The 27,591-nt window shown below is 38.5% G+C and overlaps 1 protein-coding gene across 1 annotated transcript; it reads right to left on the minus strand.

The window, feature by feature from the left end:
• Positions 1 to 88: 88 nt before the first annotated feature.
• On the minus strand, positions 89 to 27,517 carry hfm1 (helicase for meiosis 1). Its single transcript, XM_053647245.1, has 39 exons — positions 27,228 to 27,517; positions 25,781 to 25,889; positions 24,556 to 24,668; positions 24,073 to 24,316; positions 21,964 to 23,057; positions 21,809 to 21,879; positions 21,586 to 21,718; positions 21,349 to 21,500; positions 21,186 to 21,263; positions 20,932 to 21,087; positions 19,773 to 19,973; positions 19,367 to 19,455; positions 19,238 to 19,281; positions 19,016 to 19,117; positions 17,529 to 17,674; positions 17,207 to 17,301; positions 16,101 to 16,234; positions 15,972 to 16,019; positions 15,802 to 15,882; positions 14,971 to 15,062; positions 14,729 to 14,835; positions 14,591 to 14,638; positions 12,989 to 13,086; positions 12,702 to 12,836; positions 11,182 to 11,267; positions 10,956 to 11,039; positions 9,727 to 9,884; positions 9,530 to 9,633; positions 9,242 to 9,427; positions 8,199 to 8,276; positions 7,997 to 8,112; positions 7,323 to 7,405; positions 5,818 to 5,876; positions 3,628 to 3,720; positions 3,172 to 3,405; positions 1,848 to 1,905; positions 1,712 to 1,769; positions 791 to 918; positions 89 to 684 (listed from the first exon to the last, which is right to left on the minus strand). The coding sequence occupies exons 7-39, from the start codon at positions 21,626 to 21,628 to the stop codon at positions 621 to 623; spliced, it is 3,438 nt and encodes a 1,145-aa protein (XP_053503220.1). The 5' UTR covers positions 21,629 to 21,718; positions 21,809 to 21,879; positions 21,964 to 23,057; positions 24,073 to 24,316; positions 24,556 to 24,668; positions 25,781 to 25,889; positions 27,228 to 27,517; the 3' UTR covers positions 89 to 620.
• Positions 27,518 to 27,591: the final 74 nt, after the last annotated feature.

Genomic DNA, 27,591 nt, shown 5'->3' on the forward strand with positions numbered 1-27,591 from the left:
AACACAATATTAATATAATATTTTTTTGTTTCTTTTACATTGGTACAGTGTTCTTCTGGAACTGGCCGTCTTTTTTAAAAAAAAAAAAAAATTATGTTAAAAAGACACCTGATTTTTCACATTTCATTTCATTCATAGATTTCTTCTCATCCCTGCTGAATTTATTTCTTTTGTTTAACTTTTAAAAACATGCAATTTATGAACATTTCATTTTTTTTTTAAACTACAAAATATTACGGTATATTTAAATTAAATTACTTAATATAATAACAACATAAAATGTTCAAATTCATCCAGTGAAATTCGTGTTATATTGCAAATAAGGCATTTTATTTATTTGTTTGTTTGTTTATTTTTATCCACGGTGTGCGCAGTCGTAACCTCACCACATCTAGCGTAAATTTTGCTAGATAAATAAAGGAATGAATTTTAACAGGAGGCTATAAACTTTACAACATGACTCATTTCACATGTGAAGAACTTACGTAACATTTTGAATGAACAAATTCATGAAAAAAAATAATTTTCATTATGTAAATACTGTATACTTTTATAGTATAATATAGAACATTTTAAAGAATTAATTAATTCGTTCATTCATAAAATTTTTTTTAAAAAATTCAGAAAATTCCATCAAATATACCGAGGAACATGTCGACCTCTCGGTCCTCGTCCGTCTGACTCCTGCACAAAACGGATATTTACGAAAATGATAACAATCAGTAAACAAACCAATATGTTAAACATCAATACTGAATGAGTGACGGAGTGGTAAAGTTTTATTAAATACCTCCCGGTGCTTTTGTGCTCCTCGAACGGTGAATCTCTCTTTGTAAAGAAATTCATTCGTGAGATATTTTCGCTCTGTTTCGCGAGCGGCTGCTTCACTGAGGTGACGGAAAATTCCGGACACGCTCTCTGTCAGGTAAATAAAAACAATTTGTAATAGCTTTAGTCACGTTTGTATTTTCAAAGACATGAAATGTGTGAGGGATGAGGATGTGGAGTTACTGTAAGCACAACAAAACTGATTATTTTCCTCTTACAGCGTTTTATTCCTTTTACACCGCACCGATTTCCCAACTGTTACACTTTACTGTTGCTGAACATCGGTCGTAAACCCCTCTGTCCTGAAAACTTAAAGTTACAGCTTTACCCCTGACTGTTACAAAGTGCTGACACTGGAGACTGCTTCCATACACGTTAAATAACGTTCAACCTGTTTCTCCTTATAGAACACTTCACGTAAATGGGCTGTTACTATAGAAACGATAACCTAGCTGCACTACTGTCAGAGCTGCTGTTATAGAAAATTAATCAACATCTCCTCTTCTGACCAATCACAATCCAGCTTTTCTGTGTAATATAAAAAATATAATAAATGCGTGACATTTGTGAGCGAAATGTCATATTCAAGCGGGAATAAGGTAAAACGCAAGGGCACCGTGATGTCATCAAAGATCAGAGGCTGTTTAGAGGCGGAGCAACGTCTCAACGCTTTGATGGAAGATTGCTGACTAAGAAGAATTTTGTTCTTTAGGTAATTAATGCTCAATAACGGGTCACAATCTAACCAAGGACATGAGCTAGCAAGGTCACACAATACACAGATGCAAACTTTATTTATTTTAAATTGCTAGCAGTAGCTGAATAGTGTGTTAATAAGCGGAGGTGTGTTATATCAGATAAAAACACATGTACTAAAGTGTACCTTTGTAGTAAAAGTCATTTTTGCGGTATTTTGCGGCGGCAGAGCTGCACCTCCAACCCTGAAAATAAAAATGAAAATATGATTCACTCTTAAAAACTAAACACAATACGGTACAAATACACGTGTTAAATCTGACCTTGATGGTGTCTGAGGTCTCAGTGATCCTGGTTTAGCTTCCACACAGACAGGAGGACCTGAAATCAGATCGAAATCTAAACACACAAAACAAAAACCTTTTCTTTCGAACATGCCATTTTTCAGTTTCCATTTGCGGGTGATATGACGATACAGTACGTATTTGTTTCCGCAATATATTACAAAAAAGTGGTAGTATCATTAGTACAACGCTGACTAAAAAAAATCTTATAAAAAAAAAAAAGGAACATTTATAATGAACAAAAGTCACTGGTAGAATTTGTACCTTCTTTAACGACACAATCCAAAGTGTGCAATATGACAAAAAATATCATATCGTAATACTCTACAATTTCTACAATACACAATATGTATGATGATTTAGGATTGCGAAGCATAATTGTGAAAAAACTAAACAAAACAAAAAACTTCTTTATTTATATACAAATACATAAATTAACACTGAATTTTTTTTTACAAATCTGTAAATTCTAACATTTAACAATTTAAAGATTCAAATTAGAACAAAACTTGAACATTTTCTAAAAAGAAATGAATGAAAATATTATAAAACGATACCACGATACGTTTTTTAAGAGAAATTTTAAATCATCTCTTTTTAAAATGGTTTACTTCTATCTTTATGGTTTAACTTTCATATTTTATGACTTACTGTATCAGTAAATTTTAGTATCTTAGTATAATTTCTGCATTTTAGTGTAATATTACACCTACCAAATATTTTTAAAGCTCGTCTTATCTTGTTTTCACTTTGTAGTACTTTGAGATTTGTCTCGGATGAAAAGTGCGGCATAAGTCAAATGTTTTCTTCTTTTTTCCTTTGTATTATTATTATTATTATTATTATTATTATTATTATTATTATATCAGAAAAGTGTATTGCGACATAACTGATCACAATATCGATATTATATCCTCAAACTGCTCAGCCCTAATCCCCACACATCATGCTATTATTTTATTAATTGACCAGATTTATTTATTTATTTATTTATTTATTGTTTGTTTGTTTGTTTGCTTGAACCTTTGCTCTTAAATGGCTAATAATGGTGAATATACTCAGTTATTTCTGGGATTTAAAACTCATGATCTTTCAGCAAAAGGGCCGAACTGCTATCCAAACCTGATAATAAATATAAATGTGAAAACAAGACAGCAAAAGTTTGTAATGATTAAAAAAACGTTCACGATCTCTGAGATCATCAATACCGATGATATCGTCATATCGGCCAGCCCTAGTGTTTTAACCAATATTTTAATTACAAATCTGTTCAAACGAAATAAATCCAATAAAAACGAAGCACCTGTAGTTTGAGCAGAGCCACGCCCCTGATGGAACAGATCCTCACAAGCTGTCATGAAGTTATCGTCACTGAAATCGTCCCAGTCGTCCAGCGCCAGGTCAAAGTTCACGTTGAGGACGTCGGATGAAAAGCCACCGTCGGTGCTGAGGTCTGCGTGTGAGATGTGAGCTGTGGCTTCACCGGGAGGGATTCTGCTCAGCGCTCTGTTTGTGGCTTCTCTGCTCATGGAAGCATCTAGAATGAAGGGCATGGGTTAGCTCGTCAGCTTTTGGATTGCGAACATGTCTTGTTTACTGATCTGGCTGAGTTTCCATCATCAAGGATCATCGCTAAATGGTCGAGCGAGCATTACATTGAATGCTCTCTCTCTCTCCCAGACTTTTGTGATGCTTCATGAGTACAATGATACACATGTGCAATTTCAATAAACGATAATAAATAAAACGAAACACATACTGTGGAATGTAGTGTCGGCGTTAGTCTGGAAGACCTGTTCCTCCACTGCGTCATCCATTTCAGAATAAAAATCTTCAGTGTTCTCGTTGTACTCTGCAGATTGTTTAGGATGAACAGCACATCATGGTGGAGCAACAAACAACAGGCTACTGACAAAGTCTTAAGAGCAAATGTTGTATATAAAATATACATGAAATAAACACGAGGGAGACCTAGTATGAGTAATATGTAATCTTATTGAGAATTCACTGGGCTGGTGGACTGTATGAACAGATGTTCACCTAAGACACACACACACACACACACACACACACACACACACACACACACACACACACACAGACGCCTGGTGTGTATGCAGAAAACAGAAATTAATCTGTTTCATATTCTGTTTCACATTCTGTTTCATGAAAAACTCTTATAGGGTAATGTACATGCAAGCACTATAAGCAAAAAAAGAAATGTAGAACAAACATAAAATTTACTCATAATGTTGAGATGGTGTGTTTGAAAGTGTCCGTTCTTGACGAAAATCCAGTCACAGTGACACAGACAAGGTCAGGTTATTGTTAAAGAGTGAAACAAAACAAAATATATTTTGGAGCCAAGCTGCACCTGCAAGATAAGGGTTAACATACGTAATAGTGTTCTGGGACAGCTAACTCTAAACATATTAGTGTCTGGGTCATCCTGACCCTAAGAAAACCGTATAAATAGAAGAGCTTCAGCTCTGGTTTTTGAGATCGCATTTTGGGACGTCTCAAACTGTGGGGATCTCGTGTGGTGGAACGGAACGAATAAACATGGACCCTTGCTTCTTCTCACTCATGGCTGGTGTCTTATTTTTCTTGCTCCAATTGAATATGTGAGTATCTGTTTCTATGTTAAGTGTCTTCAGGTAAAAGGCAAAATTTGAGCCAGCACAAACTCCTGTTTCTTTATCTTTTTCTACTTTACTTTTGCTGCCCAGGTGTGTCCTGTTAAATTGATTGTTTAAAGAATTGATAGCTCTGAATGTCTACTCTCGGTTTGAGCCCTGGGTTTCGCCTGTGAAGACTGCATTTGCTGTTAAAAAGGATAAACCGACATGAAGACTAGAGAGCTGTCTATGGGAGAAAAGCAAGCCATTTAGATGCTGAGAAAAGAGGGACAATCCATCAGAGGCATTGCACAAACATTGGGTATAGCCAATAGAACAATCTGGAATGTCCTGATAAAGAAAGAAACCACTGGTGTACTGAGCAACCAGACACTGAATGAGTCGGCCAAGTAAAACAACAGCAGCTGATGGCAGAAACATTGTGAGAAATTGTGAAGAAAAACCCCAAAACAGTTAGTGACATCACCAACAACCTCCACAGGGCAGGAGTAAAGTTCTCACAATCCACCGTTCGAAGAAGACTTTGAGAGCAGAAATATCGAGGCCGTACCACAAGATGCAAACCACTCATCGGGGTAAGAATCAGAAAGCCAGATTGGAATTCACAAAGAAATACAGCGATGATCCAAAAAAGTTCTGGAACCAAGATGGGAAGGTCAAAGTGAGGAGAAAGAAAGGATCTGCTCATGATCGAAAACATACAAGCTCATCTGTGAAACATGGTGGAGGTAGTGTCATGGCTTGGGCTTGCATGGCTACTTCTGGAACATTCTCACTAATCTTTATTGATGATGGAACTCATGATTTTATCAGCAGAATTAATTCAGAAGTTTACAGGAACATTTTGTCTGACAGTTTACAGAGAAACGCGTCCAAATTAATCCGGAGGAACTTTCATCAGGGAGAAAAGTGGATGGTTTTAGACTGGTCAAGTCAATCACCAGATCTTAACTAATTTAAGCGTACAATTGAGCAAGGGATATGCAGCCAAATATTAAGTGTTATTTACTTTAATTTACATCAAGAGTTATCTGTTCCTATACTTTTGCTCACCTAAAATTTGGGTGGTCTGGTACAAAAGGTTCTATGTTGTAAGTGCTCGCTTCAATCTGCTGAAATATTTTGCAGGCCCACCACTGGATGACCCCTAATTATACACCATATGCAAAGAGTCTGAGGTAAAACTACAGGGTCAGCGCTTTAGAGTTACAGCTCCACCTGCTGGACAAAAAGCTCGTCTTCTTGCTTTATTTCTCGCTCTTTGAAACACTCTTCGAGTTCGTACTGTGTCTTTTAACATACATGCTTACCATCATGACATGACTCAACATACGCCTGCTGTTGAGGTGTAGCAAGACATCTCTGAATCCTGCAGGGGGAAAAATCCATCAAAACAAGCAACAAAATGTTCAATATTAAAATATTTTGCTGGCACGGCTACAGTGGTGTCCAATAGAAGGAAAATTTTTTCAACAATATCAAACACAAGGTCAGAGCAAGAGCTGCTTTTCTTTTCCAGCATCACATTAATGAGAAATCCAGCGAAGAAATAGTGTGGAGAACTTCACACAGGTTGCAGACACTGGACTCAAAATTCCCAGGAGGTAACGCAGCTGCTTGTTTCTCACTGAAGCTAAGCAGGGTTGAGCCCGGCCAGTACCTGCATGGGAGACCTCCTGGGGAAAACTAAGGTTGCTTATGGAAGTGGTATTAGTGAGGCCAGCAGGGGGTGTTCACCCTGTAGTCTGTGACGGGGGACACCTATACGGTAAAAACAGCAGCGTCTTTTGGATGAGACGTTAAACCTAGGTCCTGACTCTCTGTGGTCATTAAAAATCCCAGGACACTTTTCGTAAAAGAGTATAACCCGGTGTCCTGGCAAAATTCCCCCATTGGCCCCCAAATAATCTCCATCTCTGAATTGGCCACATCACTCTCTCCTCTCCACTAATAGCTGGTGTGTGGTGGACATTCTGGCACAATATGGCTGCCATCGCATCATCCAGGTGGATGCTACACACCACACACCAGCTATTAGTGGTTGAGGAGATCCCCTTCATCCTATGATTTGAGTGTCCAGAAAAGCGCTATATAAATGTAACTGTAACTAACTAACTTGGCTAGTAATCGATCTACGAGATGATGTTGATGGCAATATTAGCATGAAAGTTGAAGCTTTGTACAGAGAAGGACGTCAGAGAGCTGGACAGACTAAAGGACTAAAGCGCCGCTGCATCGCCCTCGCTCGATAGAGATGAAGCGAGGACTAATGCTGCATTCGAATGATACATTTAAGGCTTCCGTGCATTTGAGCTTGGGGTAAAACATGGACGCCTTCATGTTTGTATTCTGCTAGCAACAAGCTAGCCAGCTAACTGTGATGTGTGATGGATATTTATTTAAGATTCAGATTTAAACAGTGATCATGCCTGTATATTGACTTTTCTAAAGCCAATAGAATTCATTTAAAGGTAAGCAGTGCTACTTTGCTTACTGTGAGCGGCCATGTTGATTTGATGTCACTCACTGAACTCGGGCTTCAGGAAACCATCCTGAGTTCCAGAGTAGGAATTCCCAGACGAGTGGGATTAATCCCATGGGAACACTATCGGCAGGGAGTCGAATGGCATTGTGGGTAATGTAGGAAACCATTAACCAATAGACCAACATGTCGATGAAAGAAGTTTGAAAGAAATAAAATAAAAAACTCTGAATGTCACTATAAAATAAATCTTGGATTCCACTGGAGATCAGGTGTGAGATATAACGATTAATATACAAGTCGTTCAGGGAGGAGTTTTTAAATCACAGATACCGTGTAGCAGCAGGCACTGGTTCTTTCGGTGTGTAGGAGAACTGCTGCATGTTGATGGCCTCTGCCTCACTTTTCATCCTCATCTGTAGGAAAACATGCAATTTACTAAAACTAATGATAGATATATAAAAAAACAGAACTGACATCCATGTGTTTGTGGACTGAGTGCTCTGATTAATACACACTTTCACTATGCGTATATATTATATATATATAGATATATATTTATATATATATATATATATATATATATATATATATATATATATATATATATTTTACAGGAGAATATCGAGTGTTATTTTGGTAAATGACAGTTAAACAAAGTACAAATTACCGGAATGCCCATATTTGGACGGTGACAAGAAACTTTTTTTTTTTTTTCACAAGCATGGGTAAAAAAAATTTTTAAACATATCTTTAACAAGGATCCAGATCATTTTGGAGATGCACTGTCAAATGAAAAAAACATCATTCAAATTATTATTAAATAATAAGGATTAACTGAACAAAATGTTAGATTAGTGTTGAATAAATTATGAAATAATACTAATACTTATTGGTGGTGCAGTCAGGCTTTTAGACCTGACTGGAGAACTTAACAGCCTTCCCAGATATTACAACTCACTCAAACAAAGACTACAGATATATGATAGTAATGAGGACATTTTGACCTTCAAGCGCTTGACCGGGGTCTCCATGAGTTTATCGTTCCTCAGCTTTAGATCATGGAGATATGATGAGAAAGTGGGATCCTGACTCACGAGCCTTTTCTGTACACCAAATTTGCCTGAAGTGAGAGGAGTCAATTGGTCTGGAATATTGATAACCGGATTTCATTTTAGTAATCAAAAATCCATTTGTTCTGGTACTCACAGCATTCATGACCACAGAGCTGCTTGTTTTTACAAAAGTGGTTACACTGCCGTTTGCTGGGATCGATTTGAGCACGATCTGCAGAGAGCACAGAATAGTTTTGAATAGTTTATAGAAGACTGTCCTAGAACACATGGCAATATGCTACCGATGATACACAAACACAACATACTGCAGTACCTCAACTGGCCACCAGAGGGCAATAAGAAAATATTAAATGGCCACAGGTGTCACATCGACCCCTGTGTGTTTATTAATTAACGACCTGCCTGTTGATACAGAAATGCTAAATTTGATAACGTCGAGTGTAAGTATGGTGTGGTGCTAAGTAATAATTAGGAGCTCCTCCAGTTTTTTTTCCCACAGAACCACAAGAAACCAAAGTCCCACCTCACTGATTCTTATTGGCTCACAAGACCGAGTCACTGCCATGTGATTGCCACTAATAACAGAAACAAATGTCCTTTCCAGCTCGGTGAACTGGAATTCCATTGTATGAAATTTATTCAGGATTTACCAATTTTGCCATCGCAGAAATTAACGGAAAATCAAGGAAACGCCACAATATTCGGTTTGAGGAGCTTGCAATTTTTCTAAATTACTGCACATTTTACTTTTCCAGCCTTTCATTGACCCCGTCCCAACTTTTTTGAGACGTGTTGTGGCCATCGAATTCAAAATGACTTTTTTTTCCCCCTTAAAACGGTACATTTCTTCGATTTAAACTTTTAATATGTTTTCCATGTTCTATTGTCAATAACATACGGGTTTTATTATAAAGGTTTGCAAATCATTGCATTCTGTTTTTGCTTACATTTATTTATTTCACATAGCGTCCCAACTTTTTTGGAATTGGGGTTGTAGAATAGTATGTAATTATTCGATTTGTGACACTCATTAGGTCTCACACATGCGACACGAGTCTCAGCTCAAATCTGAACTGCAACAGCCTGCTGAGTGTGTTCTGATACAGATATTACACATGTTGTATATGAGGAAACGTGACGGTATGTGTCTGTAAGATCAGCACATGTGTGTATTGCCTGTTTTGAACCGGTCTCTCTGCACAGTAGCTTGTGCTGCGGGAGGTTTCTCCGTGCTGGTGTTTCTCTGTGGACTTTCTCTCATGTTTCTCATAAACGCTGGACTCTCTGCTCCGTACGATTCAGCTCTAAACGTCTTTGCTCCTGAGTAGAAGGCACTGAATTTCTGTTGGATATCCAGACCAACTGGACATCAACACACACACACACACATTACATCCATCACCACAAAGCTGATTAATCAGTGGTGTGTAAATGTGTAGAAGAGCGGCTGAACCACACACACACCATACTCAGAGCTGATTAAATTGACGCTGATCTCATCTCCGCTAGGCGTTCTCGTCACCTCGATCCTCCTCGACCAGCTTCCAGATTTCAGCAGTAAAGTGTCTCTGCTCATTGAAACATTAATGTCTCTATTATATTACATTTATATATTAAAAAGACCTCTAAGAGAAAAAAAGATGAAGGAGTGTGCCTCTCACGAGATCTTCTGCTGGAAGATGACGTTGTTGTCACAGTCTCCGATTATGAGCGTGATATAATGATAGTCTGGTGCAGTCCTTTTCAACATCCGCTCCTCAAAGTTCTTCAAGTTCACTGTGATAACGATCTCTGCGGTGGAGACACTGTAACGGGGAAGCTTAAAACAGAAAAGAAAAAAAAACAATTCTGCTTTAATGCGTTGCACCTGTCAGTCTGAGGAATGAGGAGGCGTGGCCTTTGTATCCATCAATCGTGGCCTCTATGCAGGAGACATGGTCTCTGTGTCTGTCACTCACAGTAAACTGGGTTTGGCCTCCATGCCCGTCTATCATAATGAAGGAGGCCTCTGCGTTTATAAGCTCTAATGAAGGAGGCGTGGCTTCTGTGTTTGTAAGCTCTAATTAAGGAGGTGTGGCCTCTGTGTTTGTAAGCTCTAATGAAGGAGTCATGGTCTCTATGTTTGTAAGCTCTAATGAAGGAGGTGTGGCCTTGGTGTATGCAAGCTCTAATGATGGAGGTATGGCTTTTGTGCATATCAGTCATATAAATTAAAGGTGTGGCCCACAATAAATTGGGCATGGTGTCTGTGTGCATCATTCGCAGTAATGGAGGGATAGGCTATGTGCCTGTCAATCTCAGTAAAGGAGGTGTGGCCTTAGTGTGTGTGTGTGTGTCAATTACAGTAAAAGAAGGTGTGGCCTCAGTGTGTGTGTGTCAATTCCCAGTAAAGGAGTTGTGGCCTCAGTGTGTGTGTGTGTCAATTCCAGTAAAGGAAGTGTGGCCTCAGTGTGTGTGTGTGTGTGTGTGTGTGTGTGTGTCAATTCCAGTAAAGGAGGTGTGGCCTATTTACCTGTCAGTCAAAGTGAAGGAGGCGTGGAATCTGCATGTGTCAAATAACAGTAAAGGAGGCGTGGCCTTTGTCTAAAAGGGTGTGGTCTCTAAGTCTGTTAATCCTGGTAATTAAATTCAGTGAGCTTTTTGCCATTACTATTACAGCAGTTACAGTACTGCCAAAGCATTAATGTGACAATACAGTGTTTATAAATATAGCAGTTTAAAAAACAAATCTTATCATTTTTGTTCATCAAATGATTTCGGAATGAGATAGACAAACCTACAGGAATTATTAAAATTAGTGTAAATGTCTCTATCATTAAATTTGTCCCAATCCATTGGAAATGTACACTTATACGAGTTGATGTTAAAACTATAAAGAAATATCTGTCACCTGTTCCAGACTAACTTCGTATTTTGGGAGTCTGCTGACGGCTTCTTTAATCTGGTTTCCAAACGGAGGGTGTCGGTTCACGATCTAGATGAAAACAGATCATTTATACGTTTATGAGGACTGAGACGTTAAATATGTGTTTAGAGGAGACGGCAATATATATGTTTAATGATGTTTAGTGATGTTTAGCGAAGCTTAGTGACGGTCTGTGATGGTTAGTCTGTACCAGCTCCAGTTCTCGAGCATTGATGGCTTCAATTTTGCTGAATGAAGTCAGTCCTGCATTCACCATTGCATTAGCCAAAGATAACCCTAGAACACAAAATATTTACTGAATATTTAACTGCAAGACGTGATCTACGATGTCACATCCTTGTAATTCCAATTCCCTCCAAAAGGTATGTCTGAAGCATTTAAGCTGTCTGTCTCACATAACTGAAGCACTTCCTTTTTAACCCACACCAATTCAGTGACACATGATTCATCTGATTCACCAACAACCGTCTATAACCATCTAGCAACTTGCATACTGTCCATCCAAACATTTTCACCATCCATCCAACAAGACAATTCTCTATCTACTCATGCAGCCATCTAGTTCTCCATCTCTCCATTTTTTAAATCTATCCATTTAACCATCCAACCTTCAAGTCATTCTATAGATCTTTAATTGGATTTAGGTCAGGGCTTTGACTAGACCATTACAGAACACGCATCTTGTTCCTAGCCATCTACTCCATGGTAGCTTTGGCCTTATGCTTGGGGTCACTGTCCTATTGGAATATGGATTTCTGACCCATTTTCATTTTGCAGATTTCATCAGGTTCTTCTCCAGAATTTCGCTGTACTTGGCTCCATCCATCCTCCCCTCAATAATGACTGCAGTCCCTGCAGATGAGAAACATCCCCACAACATTATGCTTCCACCACCATGCTTCACAGTCAGAATGCTGTCGTTTTTGTGATGAGCCATGTTGGCATTCATGCCAAAAATTTCTAATTTGGTTTCATCTGCAAGTTTGTTGCAGGATCCCCCAGGTGTCTTCAGACGCTTTGCAGTTTCCATCAGGTTTTTCTCCAGAATTTTCCTGAACTTGTTTCCATCCATCCTCCTCTCAATCATGACAAGTTCTCCAGTCCCTGAAAATGGGATACTTCCTCACAACCTTTTCATCCAGACCAAATGTGTGCATTAACTTTGACATTGTTGTGTGGTGCACTTGTGCTCCTCTGTTGGCTCTAAAATCCTGTAGGCTTTCAAAGTTGGCATTTGGTTCCTGGTGGCCTCATGACCAAGTGTCTTCTTTCACCTAGTTTTGATGAATGGCCAGGTTTTGGCAGACTGTGGGTGGTGTCATGCAATTTCCACTTTTTAATGATGGACTTAACAGCATTCCGTAGTATCCTCAAAGCCAGGAAAGCTTTTTATATCCCTCACCTGATGTGTACCTATCTGCAACTTTGTCATGGAGTTGTTTTGGGAGGTCTTTAGAGCCCATCTTTTGTGTGGATCTTTCACAGAGTTTTAGAAAAAATGAAGTGACTATGCGATGTTGAAGGTTATTGGTTGACCTTGAAGATCCTTGGTTATTATTTGGTTATTTCTTTATCCGTCCATCCAGCCATCCATCTTCCATCTGTCATCCATCCATCCACTTATTTATGCACCTATTCAATCAATCCATCTACTGATTCCTCCATCCATCCACAATTCTATTTTCTAAAGTGTTCATAAGATTATCTCACCAATCCTGTCCAGTTGTTTGGAGACGTAGGGCGAATCCTCCCACAGCTTGGCTCTGAAGCACTTGGCCAGAATCACGGCGTTGAGTTGGGCTGAGAAATTCTTCTTGGAGTGTTGAGTGAGAAACTCCACCAGGCCTGGCACAGAGCACACAAAACACAACACGGTTCAAACACTCGATAAGGCGGCCGATCGATTCGACACTGACAGACTGAGGCAATTAAAACGCATTATTAGAGTAATCACTAGAGACATGATCACACTGCAGTTTCAACAAAGGGCAGGTTACATTTGCTAAGTCTGATTCCACTCCTGAAAATCTTCCCAGTGTCTTGCGTGAGTCCAAATTCCTGAATCGGGATGCAGCCCAGCTGAGCCTGAATCAAACTGGTGAGAAGGGAATCAACAAAAAAATAAAAACAAAACAAAATGTACGGCATCAGAAATAAATTAGTATTTAATTAGTATTAAACATCAGTTCATTGCACAACTGCTTGCACTATTTAATGCAGAGATGATGTCTACAAAGGTTGCGTAAAGATGAAGCCATTTTCACTTACAAAAAAGCTCACATACTCTCTGTGGATTCGTTCTGGTTGTAGCATAGATGTACTCCAGTACTGCAGGTGGCGCTATTAAACTTTCATGATCATTTCCACAAGAAAAGTAAGATGACTGCCGCTTCTCAAAGTCATCCATCTCGGAACGAATCGGCTTGGAAACGACTCGTTTATAACGACCAATAACAGACTCTGTCGCATCGGGGTTTCGCTCGACGAGTGAAGCCTCACTGCATGACGTTTGTTTACTCCGCATGTACAGTGGCACTTGAAAGTTTGTGAACCTTTCAGAATTTTCTACAATGCCAATTCCAAAAAAGTTGGGACGCTGTGTAAAATGTAAATAAAAACAGAATGCAATGATTTGCAAATCTCATAAACCCATATGTTATTCATAATAGAATTTAGAAAACATATCACATGTTTAAACTGAGTAAATGCACTGTTTTAAGAAAAAAATAAGGTAATTTTGAATTTGATGGCCACAACTCATCTCAAAGAAGTTTGGAGACTCTACCTCTCTAAGATCCAATTTTTATACCCAATTATGTTACTGACCGGTTGCTAATTAACCTCCAGCTGTTTCTTTTTGTAACGTTTACTTTTCCAGTTTTGTTTCCCCATCCCAAATTTTTTGAGACGTGTTGCGGCCATCAAATTCAAAATGACCGTATTTTTACCTTAAAATGCTACATTTCCTCAGTTTAAACATTTGATGTTCTATTGTGAATAACATATGGTTTTATGAGATTTGCAAATGACTGCATTCTGTTTTTATTTACATTTATTTACATTTTACACGGCGTCCCAACTTTTTTGGAATTGGGAATTTTGTTAACAATTGTTTACAACAGTGGCTGTTAATGGTGGTAACATTAGAACATGAGGAAATATACCAATGAATAATGTGCATTTTATGTTATTTTCAACAAGCACAGCATCCATGGTCGTGAATCTCTGGAAAATATGAAATGCTGAAACACTTCTTCTTGCTGTGTTTAATTATCATACCTGGATGACTTTGTATTGTGATGGAAATTTTTGATTTTTAAAATATGTACACGCCAACTGGACTCACATGTTTGTGGTTGTTATGGTAACATGGACACTAAACCTCACTCCATGCATGTGCATACCACTGGATCGGATTACACATAACGTTCACATGTAATCCGACTCATATAAACAGCTCGCTCAGAATCCGCAACCGGAATGAATTCCTTCAGATCGGTGAAAATTATAAATCATAAATGTAATTCAAATGTCATATCGTCCTTATAGAATAAACAGCAAAGGCTGTTCTCAAACAAATGGAGATTTCTGAATCATACCAGTTAACTTTCATGTCATTGCTTTTGATCTTTCCCTCCATCGGATACCTAAAAAACAGATCGAGAGAGTTCGTTTCTGTTTAATGAGTCCGAGAAGCATTATTTCTAAGATTAAGGTATAGAAATATTTGTGCTTACCGGATAGTGACCCTGTTCTTATCCTTGTTTAGCATGTTCAGGGTTCTCTTCTCACTGACTCTTAGCTGGACGTCACTGAACTCCTTCACCTTCGATATTATATCGACCTGACACAAGTACAGATTAAACGACAGGTCTGGGATTTAAGCGAGATTATATACAATAATATAGTCCTGATATAATAAATGCTATAACTGCCTGACATGTTGGATTAGGGAAGAATAAAATAGCCAATAGCTCACCAGTTCAGACAAGGTTTCTGTACCGGTCACCTTCATAAACTGCTTCATGGTGTCAAACGCAACACAATATCGAGCCATCAGCTTCCCACTCTCTGTGCACAATTAAGAAATCGCTGATTTATCTAATATCTAATAAATACTGTATATAGAGTATGTGTCAGTTTGAGAAAACCCAGCGAATGCTGCTGAATGGTCGAGGTTTTGACCAAAATTGTTCTTTTGCCTATAATGTACAAACGTTTGTAAACATTTGAACATCACACCCATATGTGGCCCTTACGCTGCCGAATTACAGTTTCCCTTCACTGGAACTAAGAGGATCAAACCTGTTCCAGCATGACACCAAGTGCACAAAAAGTGCGAGCTCCATGAAGACGTGGTGTGTGAAGGTTGGAAGAAGGTGTTAGAACTCGAGTGTCATGCACAGAGCCCTGACCTCAACCCCACTGAACACTACAACGTTACAGACAGTGAAGTTCTGCAATTTGACCGCAATGTTTACATCAGTCCGATTTGGTGGTCTGGTGAAGTCAGTAAAATGCATCTAAAATTGCTGCTGATAAACAAAATCTGAGTTGTAATCATTTGCATCAATGCACATCTAAATGTTTTACTAATTACATACCATCGTTTGTTGAATTTATAGCAGATATAACAGATAAACGGGGCCCAACACTCAACCATCAACCACTCCGTTTGGCGATTTTGCCATTGTTTCATTTTTTTATTTATTATTTAACCTTAATTTACCCAAGGTAGACAAACAAATTCTATGTTCTACAAGCCAATCCTGGCCAAGAAGGCAGCACAACCCTGAAAACAATACCTCACCTGTAGTCTTGATGTTTATGTCCTCATCCATTGTGATCAAATTATACGAAGCCAGTGCGTTCAAGTTTCTTAGACAAAGCTCTAAAATACGGCACAAAATTCCAACCGTAAATAAGTCCATCAATCTTTAATCACTGGAGACAAGAAGGTGAGAGATTTGTCAGTCACACCTTGCAGTTTGGTTTCGATTCCACATTTGTCGAGAGTAGGAGAAAAACCTGGAAAGATGCATTTGAACGATTATATTCACAACACGCTAAGTGTAACTTCTATGTGGAATTTGAAACATCCCATATTACCATAGTGTTTGGGATTCTTCAAAGCTCGGATGTAGAGGAACGTGGAACGAATCCAGTCTAAAGCCATGTTCACGTCAGAGATGGTGTAAAGGACAATCTCGGCATTCAGATGCTCTACCAGGTTTGTATGCAAGCTTAAGACAGTTAGAAGACAATAACGGATTAAAGATCAATACAAAACAAATAAATGATTTATTTGAAGAATCTGTGAGCATGTGATTGTGTATATGTGTGTGTGTATATATATATATATATAAACAGTGTAACATGTTCCAGTGCGTGTAAGGCTTGGGGTGTTTCCTATTTGCATATTCATCGTATCTGGATTTCTTGATGAGACTCAAAAGGGAACCCATGCTCTTCTGGATAGTGAGATATTTGTCAGAAAAACCCAACAATACCCATCACCTTGAGATCACCACCTTACAGTGACGCATGGTGGTGAAGCATGGTGTCATTTGCTTCTCTGACTAACCCGCTCACCTGACTCTTGTTGGACAGCCTCCCCTCGACAGTAATAACGGATGTGAGGTCGCTCTACAGGAGGTTCAAAGTTTGGGGAACTTTTTAAAATTTTATTTCTGATTTAAACATCTCCAGAACTTTGTCCTGGAATTATTTTAATCGCTCCTTGGTCTTCATGATGCTGTTTGTTTAGGTATGTTCTCTAATACATTCTGGGTTCTTCCAGGAACATGTTTTTTTTTTTTTTATTGAGATCATGTGACACTTTACTTACACACAGGTTCCTGGAAACTGCTTGCACCAAAACTAATTCATGGGTTTCACAACAACAACAGCACTTAATATTTGTATGTGTTTTGATTCGTAAATAATTTAGTAAACGATATTAATGTTCCCTCCCACTTTACTATTATAGATTATTCTGTGTGGATCCATGTCATATTACACACTGGAGAAAAGCTGAATCTTTCGTAGAAACGTTTTTTTTTTTCTTTTTTTTTTCTTTAGACCATCCACAGCAGGCAAGTTGCATCTTCTGTGGCTTTTTTTCTCCTTATCTAATGACCACGGATAGAAGTAGAACCACCACGTCAAGCCGTTAAGTCAAGTATAGAAAACAGATGGTCCAAGTGCGGCCGTACCTGCTCTCTATGGTCTCTGAACCACTCACTAACTGCAGGTACTTCTCTCTAGTCTGAGATCGAGTCATGATCACAGCAGTGGCTGATGTGTCAAACTAAAATAATAAAAACAACAACAACAATGAGGATAAAAGGTTATAAGCACTAGTATTGTGTCCCAGAGTAATCAGATTATTATTACTATTTCTAAATATACACTTTAAAAGTTTGTGAATTATTAACCAACAACAGCTATAAACAATTACAATAACTATGAAAAAAAACCAAAGCTAGTATGAAGCCAAGTACGTAACATAACGTAATGTGATGTTAGGCTCAGGACCTGTGGTCTGCCCGCTCTACCAATCATCTGCAGCATGTCGGCTTCGCTGTACTCCTCACACGCTCCGCCCACATAGTGCATGGTGGATTTGATCACCACCAGGTGAGCTGGCAGGTTTACACCCATCGCCAAAGTGCTGGTAGTGACTGAGAAACATTTATTTAGACAGTATACAAATAAATAAAGATATTAGTTATACATTTTATTAAATACGTAAGAAATAAAACACTATGTACCATCTGTTATAGGAAACTAATCAAATTCGGGGTGGTGTGATGAATGAAGTGGAGTCACTCTTACCCCTCTGAAGTTGATTCATTTCCTCTAAAGTGTTTTATTGCTTTTACACCACAGCGAGTTGACAGCGATTTGTATTTTGATATTGATTAAAGAATGACAATTTTAATCTGTTTATAGTTGCATTCCACATACAAGTTAATACATGGTCTCGCTTAAAGCTTACTTACAGCAGCTTTACTTCTGACGCTGGAGACTCCGTCCACGAATGTTAAATAAAGTCTCCTTACAGGAAACTTCACCGTATCAACCGTTACACGCATTTTTAAAATAAAATCAGTTTATAAGGAGCGTCCACCGTGCTAGGCCATCCCTGTGAACGAGCCGTTACCGTGGAAACGATAACGTATTCGAACGAGCACATTAATAAGTCTGAGGTGCTGGGTTTTTTTTTTAAATTAATTAACAAGTTCTAACCAATCAGAATTGATCATTTATAAGTGCTGTGGTAGACGATGTCATCTACTTTATAAGTGCGTATAAATGTACGGTATATCGGTGCAGCTCAAAACATTTGAATATCGTGGAAAAGTACATTTTTTCCGTAATTTAATTCAAAAAGTGGAGCTTGTCAGCAGATGGAAACATGAAGTGCTCTAAAATCTCCTGGTAGACGCTGCATCAACTCTCAACTTCAGAAAATACAGTGGACCAACACCAGCAGATGACATGGCACCTCAAATCATCACTGACTGTGCAAACTTCACACTGAACTTCAAGCAACTTGGATTCTGATCCTCTCCACTCTTCCTCCAGACTCTGGAACCTTGATTTCCAAATGAAATGCAACATTTACTTTCATCTTCCCTATGATTGTGGTTGTGTACTGAATCAGACTGAGAGATTAAAGGCTCAGGAAACCTTCGCATGTGTTTTGAGTTAATTAGCTGATTAGAGTCTTTTCAGGTCGACATTTCTGTATTATAAATTCTTTCTTCTGATATTTTGAGATACTGGATTTTTGATTTCCGTTAGCTGTAAGCCATAATCATTGAGCTTAAAACAACAAAAAAAGGGCTTGAAATCTTTCACTTTGTGTGTAATGAATCTAGAATATATGAAAGTTCCACTTTTTAAATTAAATTATGGGAAAAAATGAACTTTTCCATGATATTAAAATTTTTTGAGATGCACCTGTATATCTGGAGCAGGGAAAGAAAACACCGTGGTTAATTGAAAGCTGCACTCACAGAGGACGGGCAAGTCGCCGACTGTAAACGCGTCTTCGACCAGTTTCCTGTCCGACACACTGACACCAGCGTGGTGATACCCCACGCCACACATTATTAGATCTTAACAAGGGCAGATGTGAAAAAAAAATTGCATCAGTGCACAGAAAACACAAACACACACACACAAACACAGATGTCTATCTTTTTGCAAATGTCAAGGAATGCATTACAAATACATACCTCTGAGTTTGGTATCGAGAATAGAGTTGGCATATTTCATCAGCCTGTGAGGGAATAAAGTGATTTATACTGACTACGGATCTATATAAAATGATATGTAAGAAAGAAGGTGTGAGAAAGTAAACGCACCTCTGTCTGTGATCAATACTCATAATGAATCTGGTGTCCTTGGCGAGCACAGCAGCAGACTGTTGAACTCCTTTCCTCGTGGAACAAAACTTTGAGGCGCACATATAAAAAAATACAAATTCACACCTCAGCGCTGTTTAATTCTGGATTCTGATTGGTCAGAAGAACGTGATTAATATTCTATAACGGTGGCTTCGGATCACAGGTTTATAGTATATTAATACACATTCTGATATGTTTTCGTTTCTATAGTAACATTCCACGGCACATTGACAGGGACTTGAGTAAGTCTGTAAGTCGATATGGACTTACAGAATGTTTTCTGTAAGGAGTCTCCAGTGTCAGTGCTACAGTGGGTAATGTGTGGAAACAATAAAGTGATAATGGAAGATTCGATTTCTCTCACCACCAGCGTGGGTTTCTGGTCGGAGTAGGTCTGAATGATGCTGGCCATCTTGTAGTTGAGAGAGAGGTCGAATTTGAATTCGTTCTGGTTGTTTGCACACGGAAATCCCAACACCACTTTCCTCAGTTTCACTGGCCTGTGGCTCTCGTCCATCTTCAGACACGCGGCTGGACCCGATTCGTCCGACAGCCACTCGGATATCTGCGCCATCGGTCCATCGTTACTACCACGCTCATTAATAAACCATCGTTTAATCTATTTTACAGCACACAGTATATGTGTATATATAGCTTGTTATGCTACACGTTTTAAAAAAAGAAAACAATACACTTTGGAAATATTCTTTGCTTTATGATTTGCTGGAGTTTTAAAAAAAAAATCAAGTTCACACAATTTATTTAAGCGTATTGATTTGTATTATACATTATCATTTATTTATCTATCTGTTTGTCTGTCAGTCTCTCTGCCTGTCCATTCATCCATCTATCTATCTATATATTTCTATTCATCCATTTATCATTCTGCTTGTCTAACCTGACATTGATCTTTCATCCATCTTTTACATCCATCTATCGATCCATCGGTCTGTTTGTCTACCCATCCTTCAACCTACCTCTTATCCATGGATGCATATCTATCTTTCTATCTATCTATCTATCTATCTATCTATAGGTCTAGCTCTCTATCTGTCTGTACATCCATCTTTGTCTATCTGTCAATACTTCATTCAATCCATTGATCCAGCCGTCAGTCAGTTTGTCTATCTATTTTTGTCTTTCGCTCAGTTTGTCCATCCATCTTTGTGTATCTGTGTTTATCCATCCATATTAAATCTTTATCTATCTATCTATCTATCTGTCTATCTATCTGTCTCATTTTATTACTCTTCTCTCTATCGATCTATCTATCTCTTAAATCTTTGTCTATCTATCTATCTATCTATCTATCAGTCTTCTTTTGTTACTCTTCTCACTATCTATCTATCTATCTAGCTATCAGTCTTCTTTTGTTACTCTTCTCACTATCTATCTATTCTATCTATCTATCTATTCATTCATACATCTTTTTATTTCAGTCTGTTTGTCTATCTATAGTTCATCTTTGTCTGTCTCCATCCATCCATCCATCCCTCCACCCTTCCAGTGTTGACCCTGCGTACATCCTGTAGGTTTGGGATGGTGGCTGAGACTGCTACAAATCTCATGCAGGTCTTTGAGTGTGGCTCTTCAGCCATGCGGTACGACTGCATGGTCTTCATTCTGCTGACCACAACCTCCAGAGTCGCTCCTCGGGTCACATCTTTCACCACATGGATCTACAACACATCGCAAAATCACGGAGAGGGATTAAAACTCTGAATCCCTGCCAATGTTACCGCAATGACTGCAGTGGTAAAATGTAAACGCTGCAGACCTCGTCGATCAGAAAGAGCCGGACCGAGTGCAGTAAAGCGTTATCTCTCCACTTCCTCGTCATACTGTCCCACTTTTCCTTCACAGAAGAACCATGTAGTGTTAATGAAGCGCACTCTGTCAGGGTTTTTGTCTGGAAATAAAACTCATAAGCATTAAATTACTGGTGTTGTCATGATGAGATGGGCATCCTGGATTTCAAAATAGTCATCGATCTCGGTGTCTCCTGTCAGCTCTTTGCAGTTCAGTCCCAGTGGCCCGAATTTCTGCTTCCAGTTTTCATATCGCTGACTGCAAAGAGCCTTAATGGGCGCCACTGAGGGGGAAAGAAGAAAGACAGATGCTTGCTTTTGTATAAATACAATAAATACATACATTTTTTTGAACATGTTGTGACCCACTGTAGACGGCCTTGACATCATGCCAAGGTTCCGTTGTCTCCATTAAGATTCGAATGATAGCCAACTCAAACAGCACCGTTTTCCCCGAGCCGGTGGGAGCGCACGCAACAAAGTTCCTGCTGCTGTAAAGAACCTGAAACACAGCAGTAATCAGTTCTAAAAAATAATAAGCTGCGTACTGTCCGTAAACATAATACAAGAGAAAGGAATGAACGATACTGACATCATCCAGCGCTTTAGACTGCACATAGTTGAAGTACGGGAACTCGCTGAAGACGCTCCTGAATTTAACAGCTGTGCAAATATCACTAAGGGAACCTTCACCAACCAGGAGGCGTTTAACACGCCTTACTTATCGGGCTGTTCAGTAAAGGATACGGATTTCAGACACGGGACGGAGGATCCCTGGTCCGGATGTGCCTTAAATCATGTGGGAATAAAAGATTTGTTCTCATCATTAGGATGCAGGTTTATTAACTTGTAGGGAACTTAGTCTGATGTTTGCAGACTAGAATGATCTCTGTGTACCATGTGACGCAAGGACAGAAAACCACACGATGCTTAATTTATCTATCTATCTATCTATCTATCTATCTATCCATCTGTCCTCCATTTTTGTCTATCTATGTCTGTCTATCTATCCTCATTCTTTGTCTATCTATCTTTCATGTTTTTTCTATCTATCTATCTATCTATCTGTCTGTCTGTCTGTCTATCTTCATCTTTGTCTATCTATCTATCTATCTACCTACCTACCTACCTATCTATCTGTCTGTCTGTCTATTAAGATACACTGAGTTGACGATGCCTTGTAGTAAAGAATAGAATGGTCTCATTCATGTGTGATGCAAGGACAGAAAACCACACCACGCTTATTTAGCTTTTTAGCTCACTGTATATTTTTTTCATTAGCATTCTCTGTTTTTAAGCCAATTAGTCACTTAAGGATCTGGGCCTCCAAAACATGGGACTGTGCAACACACTGTAGTGTTTACTTACTTGGTGGGCTAGATCATTTCATTAAGATTTGTCCACCAACGTTTGGCTATTTCATCCCTTCCACACACAATCTAGATAACTTCTTAGTCCATCTGTTGCTCTGAGCAAATATTATCTGGGTGGTGGTCCACTCTCAGCACATCAGTGACACTGACATGGTGTGTGTGTGTGTGTGTATCAGACTCAGCAGCGTTGGTTGGTTTTTAATCTTGATTAGACCCTCTGTGCATGTTGAGTCCATATCACCTTGTATCTGAACAGGCTTGGGAGTGAGAGGGTGAAAAACAGAGCAGTTTTGTTGTGGACTGCTGCATCCCTCCGTCTGGCTGAACTCTCCGAAAGGGCTACAGGAAGCAGCCACGGCGTGAGGCAGGAGTGGATGCTCCATCGCTGTAGCAACCGAACTGACACAGTGATGGTTCGTTGCTGGAACGGAAACGCTGTCGAGCTTCCTCATGGGCGGTTTAAATAACCTGTAGGGTTGGAAAGAGGAACATGGAAGGAATAAAACACTTCAGGATGTGCGGTTATAGGAAATGAATCAATTTCAAAGTGTTAATTCTAACTATGCTTCATTACACCAACACGTGACGCAGTATTTTACTGTAACATCACTACACAATGTTTTTGGTTAATGGCTCTTTGACCAAAAATAACTTGGTATAGCAAAATAACCGTGATACACAGAAAGAAAGACAGCACATAGGGAAGATCAAACCTTTTGATCTGAAGGTGTATGATTAAATGCTTGAAATCGGTGTCGTAGACAAAAATATAATCGTGCCGACGTATTCATTTCTTTCATTAGAAAACGAACATTTTATTTACAAAAATATATATATTTTAAACGGACGACTCGGAGAGATATATTCCGAAAAGCAGCCGATAAGTGTCCAGCGTAGGTGTGAACTCCTTTAATATTGTTTAAAATGTATCTCAGGGAAATTCCTCAAGAAATCCGTCGAGAAAATGCCAAGAATACATTTCTGGAAATTCTAGGCAAAAAGGGAGTCTACTTTGAAGATGCTAAAATACTAAATTATTTAGATTTATTTCTCTTTTTTTTAATCGCAACACAATTCCCATAATTCCATTTGTGTTACTCCAGAGTTTTGATGACTTTATTATTATCCTAAATGTGGAAAAAAAATAAAGAATGAGTGTGTCTAAACTTTTGACAGGTAATGTATATTAATATGTATATATTTATTTCATTTAAAAAAGTACATTACATTTTCACGGTACAGTCAGTACTGTTTATTTTTGTAATAAAGTTCAACGATATTTTTCTTTGAGTGTTATGTTTTCATTCAGCATCAGTTTTAAAAACTATGGGTTGATTAATCGGTTATCGGCAGGTACGTACCGCCAACTTAGTTATCGTTATCTGTAAAATCCACTATCACTCGAACTCTAGTTACCGTAACATGTAACGTGTAACTACCTGGGTGACATTTATGTAAGCTGTTATACTGTTAAAATGTTTACCGGGTTATGAGTTTAGCACCAGTGGGATGAAAATGTCCAATTTCTCCCGAATTCTGCGACGCGGCAGGGCAGCCCTGATGCCTACTGACAGTGGGATGGAATCCAGACACAGACACTTCAGGCCTCCACACTTCAAACACCTGCTGGGTTTCTGCTTCGTCTGTCAGACTTTGAACACACCGTCCTACGCTGACGCCGGGTCTTCGTAAAGGCGTCAAAAACTTCTTTGTCTTCTGAGAGTAAGCTTAATTAATAAGGAACGGGTGAGGTTAATTAACACAATAACCAATACTTAAATTAAAACAACAAAAATTTATTTCAGGTTGGCGCCATGCAATTTAGAGAAAAAAAATATTACAAAAAAATTTATTTGAGCATACAGTTTGCATAGCGCTAGCCTGGTAAGTATTAACCTTGTGCTATCTAAAGCCGAACATCTTTAGACCTGAACTATGATGATGACACTGACGTGACTACACTGACCTGTAGAAGCCAGGCTTTCTGCCTCTTTCTGGAGCTCCTGAGTTGCTGGGATTGCTGAAATTTCGGGTGCGGCATCCAGCTTCCACACGCTCTTCTCCTGACATAATGGTTTCCTGTACGATTATGAACAAACAGAAGATCAAATGTAAAAAAATTCCCTCCAATAAAAAGATTTAGAGCTGATCTAAGATCTACAGAGCTCTAGAACCAAAAAAAAAAACTATTACGGATGCATCAGCTGACAGCATGAAGCCTGAAATTCCCTATAAAAAATTGTGATCCGATTCCGTACGTAGACTGTAGTATTTTCTTTTGGAAGTCAGAGTGATGGCATGTTGAAGTGCTCGACTGATTTCCATTACAGCCAATAGCGTTCGAGATATATACGCCAAAACCCCACCCAACCCGACAGTTGGAAAAGGGAATTGTGTACACAGCCAAAAACACACCGACGAACCATGTTACATGCTAATGAGCTTAGCAAGACACGGCCCGAGGGCAGGGCATATGCTTTCTAAACCAGGGGTCCTCGAATCTAAATGTCTGTGGTCCAGTTACCAATTTTCCACTGAGATGAAGGTCTACACAGTAGGACGGTTGAGCAGGTGTAAGTCCCATCAAGTACAGAACTATATAAAGTAAAAATAAAATTCCAAAATGTTTGGCGCTTAACATTACCACTCTTAACAATCGCCACTGTCTCGTTGCAAATTAAACACATACAGTGGTGCTTAAAAGTTTGTGAACCCTTTAGAATTTTCTATATATCTGCATAAATACGACCTAAAACATCATCAGATTTTCACACAAGTCATAAAAGTAGACAAAGAGAACCCAATTAAACAAATGCGACAAAAATATTATACTTGGTCATTTATTTATGTAATATTGGATCATTATCCTCAATAAATAAATGACCAAGTATAACATTTTTGTCTCGCTTGTTTAATTGGGTTCTCTTTATCTACATTTAGGATTGGACGTTGTTGTCCAATCAGACAAGCGAAAGTACTGGCTATCTTTTTGCTTGTTTATATGATACTGTCGCGGTCATTTCACACCAAACAATACACATATGCTTATACAATCACTTAGCCAGGTGTCAGACAGTGTTTAATTGGATGAACACAAGACAAGTACTGGATGAGTCATCAAAAACTGTTTTTCTGCAAGTGAAACACCTATTTTGATTTCAGGGACACTTTAAATATAACAGTCCGCTCACACTTTATGAACCACTGGTCTGTCAAAGAACAAATTATCCAGGGAAAGGGGGAACTCTGATGATGACTCTAGCATCCTCTGGGTTCAGATCAACTTCTGCTCATAATAATCTGTAAACAAAGCAGAGGTGTGTATCTACTGTAGGTTATTTCAACAAGTCTCCCATACCTCTAGAAATAAAGATGTATATTTTAACTATAAAACATTCTCTACAATAAAGAGTTATCATTTTCAAATTTAACAGACCTTTAAACATTTGAATGACTCAATGATACCTGTAAACTGTATAGCAGCTAGCTAACAACAGCTAGATTTAGCTAGCAACAGTCAAAAGTTATTAACACAGAGTTATCCATTTTTATGCATATTTTGTTGAACATCTGAACTAGATTAGTGACAGGATATATTTCTTGTAGGACGTAATTCTCACGTTGATGTATTATTTATTAATACATTACTAAAGTTTTTTTTTTTTGTCAGAGTTTCATGAAGATAGCTAGCTGAGCTAACTTACTTAGGTGTTTTTTGTCTCGTGACGCGATCTCGCGCCACGCTATTTTGCTAGCTAGCACGGATGTGTAACGTTAACTCGTCGATATTAAATATTAATTCGGTTCAAAAGTTTAATTTTTATTTCAGCAAAGTTTTTTTAATGTATAAAGTGACATAATGAACAGTGACAAATACATAAATAAAGGTATTAAACGTTTAAAATCAAGCCAAGGGCGAGGTTGAGAGGGAAGGAAAACCCCGTAGCTGTATCCCAAACAGCTTCCAAGTGCACTAGATATGACGTTTAAAGCCGTTAGTTTATATCCTGTGTAGTGTACGTTGAAGAGAAGCAGGGATCAATTTGGGATGCGACCCGTGAGCGATTGAAGCAGGCACACATCTTATTTTGAGACAGCGGAGGGTAGAGGAATGTACCGGGGTAAAACTAATGTTTAAAACACTGAATTAAACAAGAAAAGATCAGCGTGTTAAAACATTTGTGTGTTACTGTTGGCATAAAAATGTGGAAAAAAATAAAAAGAAAGCAAAAGTCCTTTGAGCGTCTTCGCTTGATTAACGTTAATTAGCATTTATCTTGTTGAATTAAAAGTATATTCTTATATTAAGCTGCACTTTTGTCATCTACACTAGATTTGGTAATAAAAATAGAATATAAACCATGTTTAAAGAGTTTGGAAATTCAGGGAGATAAATAAATAAAGCTTGACAGAACTTTGAGAGAGGGATGTGAGCGTTAAGGCTTGTACCTCAGCCAATTTAAATATTTATATAATATTACAAGGAAATCGATATAAAATACTGAGTGCATTTATACTTATATAAAACATTTTTAAAATCTTATTAAAGTCGGCTTCATGGTTAGCTAGCCTAAGGGCACCGGCGAGTTGCTTTTCACACTTAAAATACGAACTCATCTGGTTTTACTGTGAATTTACCATATCTCCACCGCTAATGTAACTTAACCACATGTATTTAAGGCGTTAACACTATTATATTCACTAAAGAAACGGCAAGAACTGAGCTTCTTTGTCGTGTCTTGAATTAGCCACACTGGTCTCACTCTCGACTCGGGTGTTCGGTGCCAGCTATTTGGACTGTTCCACTTGTCTTTGGGTGACACCATGTCTAACATTGTCTGGAACGATACGATTCATTTGGATATTCAGTAAAAATATACGCGTGCCATTAAAAAATTTAACAATCTTTCGATTATAAATCTTCGTTTGCGGATTCGAAAAGTGAAAACGCCGTGCTTTTTTTTCTTGTACATACGCGCGTCTTCCCCCACAAGGACGTGCA

Source organism: Ictalurus furcatus, chromosome 17 (genome assembly GCF_023375685.1).
Source record: "Ictalurus furcatus strain D&B chromosome 17, Billie_1.0, whole genome shotgun sequence".
Classification (NCBI taxonomy): Eukaryota; Metazoa; Chordata; class Actinopteri; order Siluriformes; family Ictaluridae; genus Ictalurus; species Ictalurus furcatus.

Bases quoted from the DNA above. Each gene is read 5' to 3' on its own strand.
- hfm1 (XM_053647245.1), bottom strand. From the start codon at position 21,628: ATGGAGACAACGGAACCTTGGCATGATGTCAAGGCCGTCTACA. The intron at 9,634-9,726 runs GTGAGAGGCACA...TTCAATGAGCAG, and splicing joins ATCTTCCAGCAGAAGATCTC to AGACACTTTACTGCTGAAAT. The intron at 919-1,711 runs GTACACTTTAGT...TTTACCTGACAG, and splicing joins AAATGACTTTTACTACAAAG to AGAGCGTGTCCGGAATTTTC.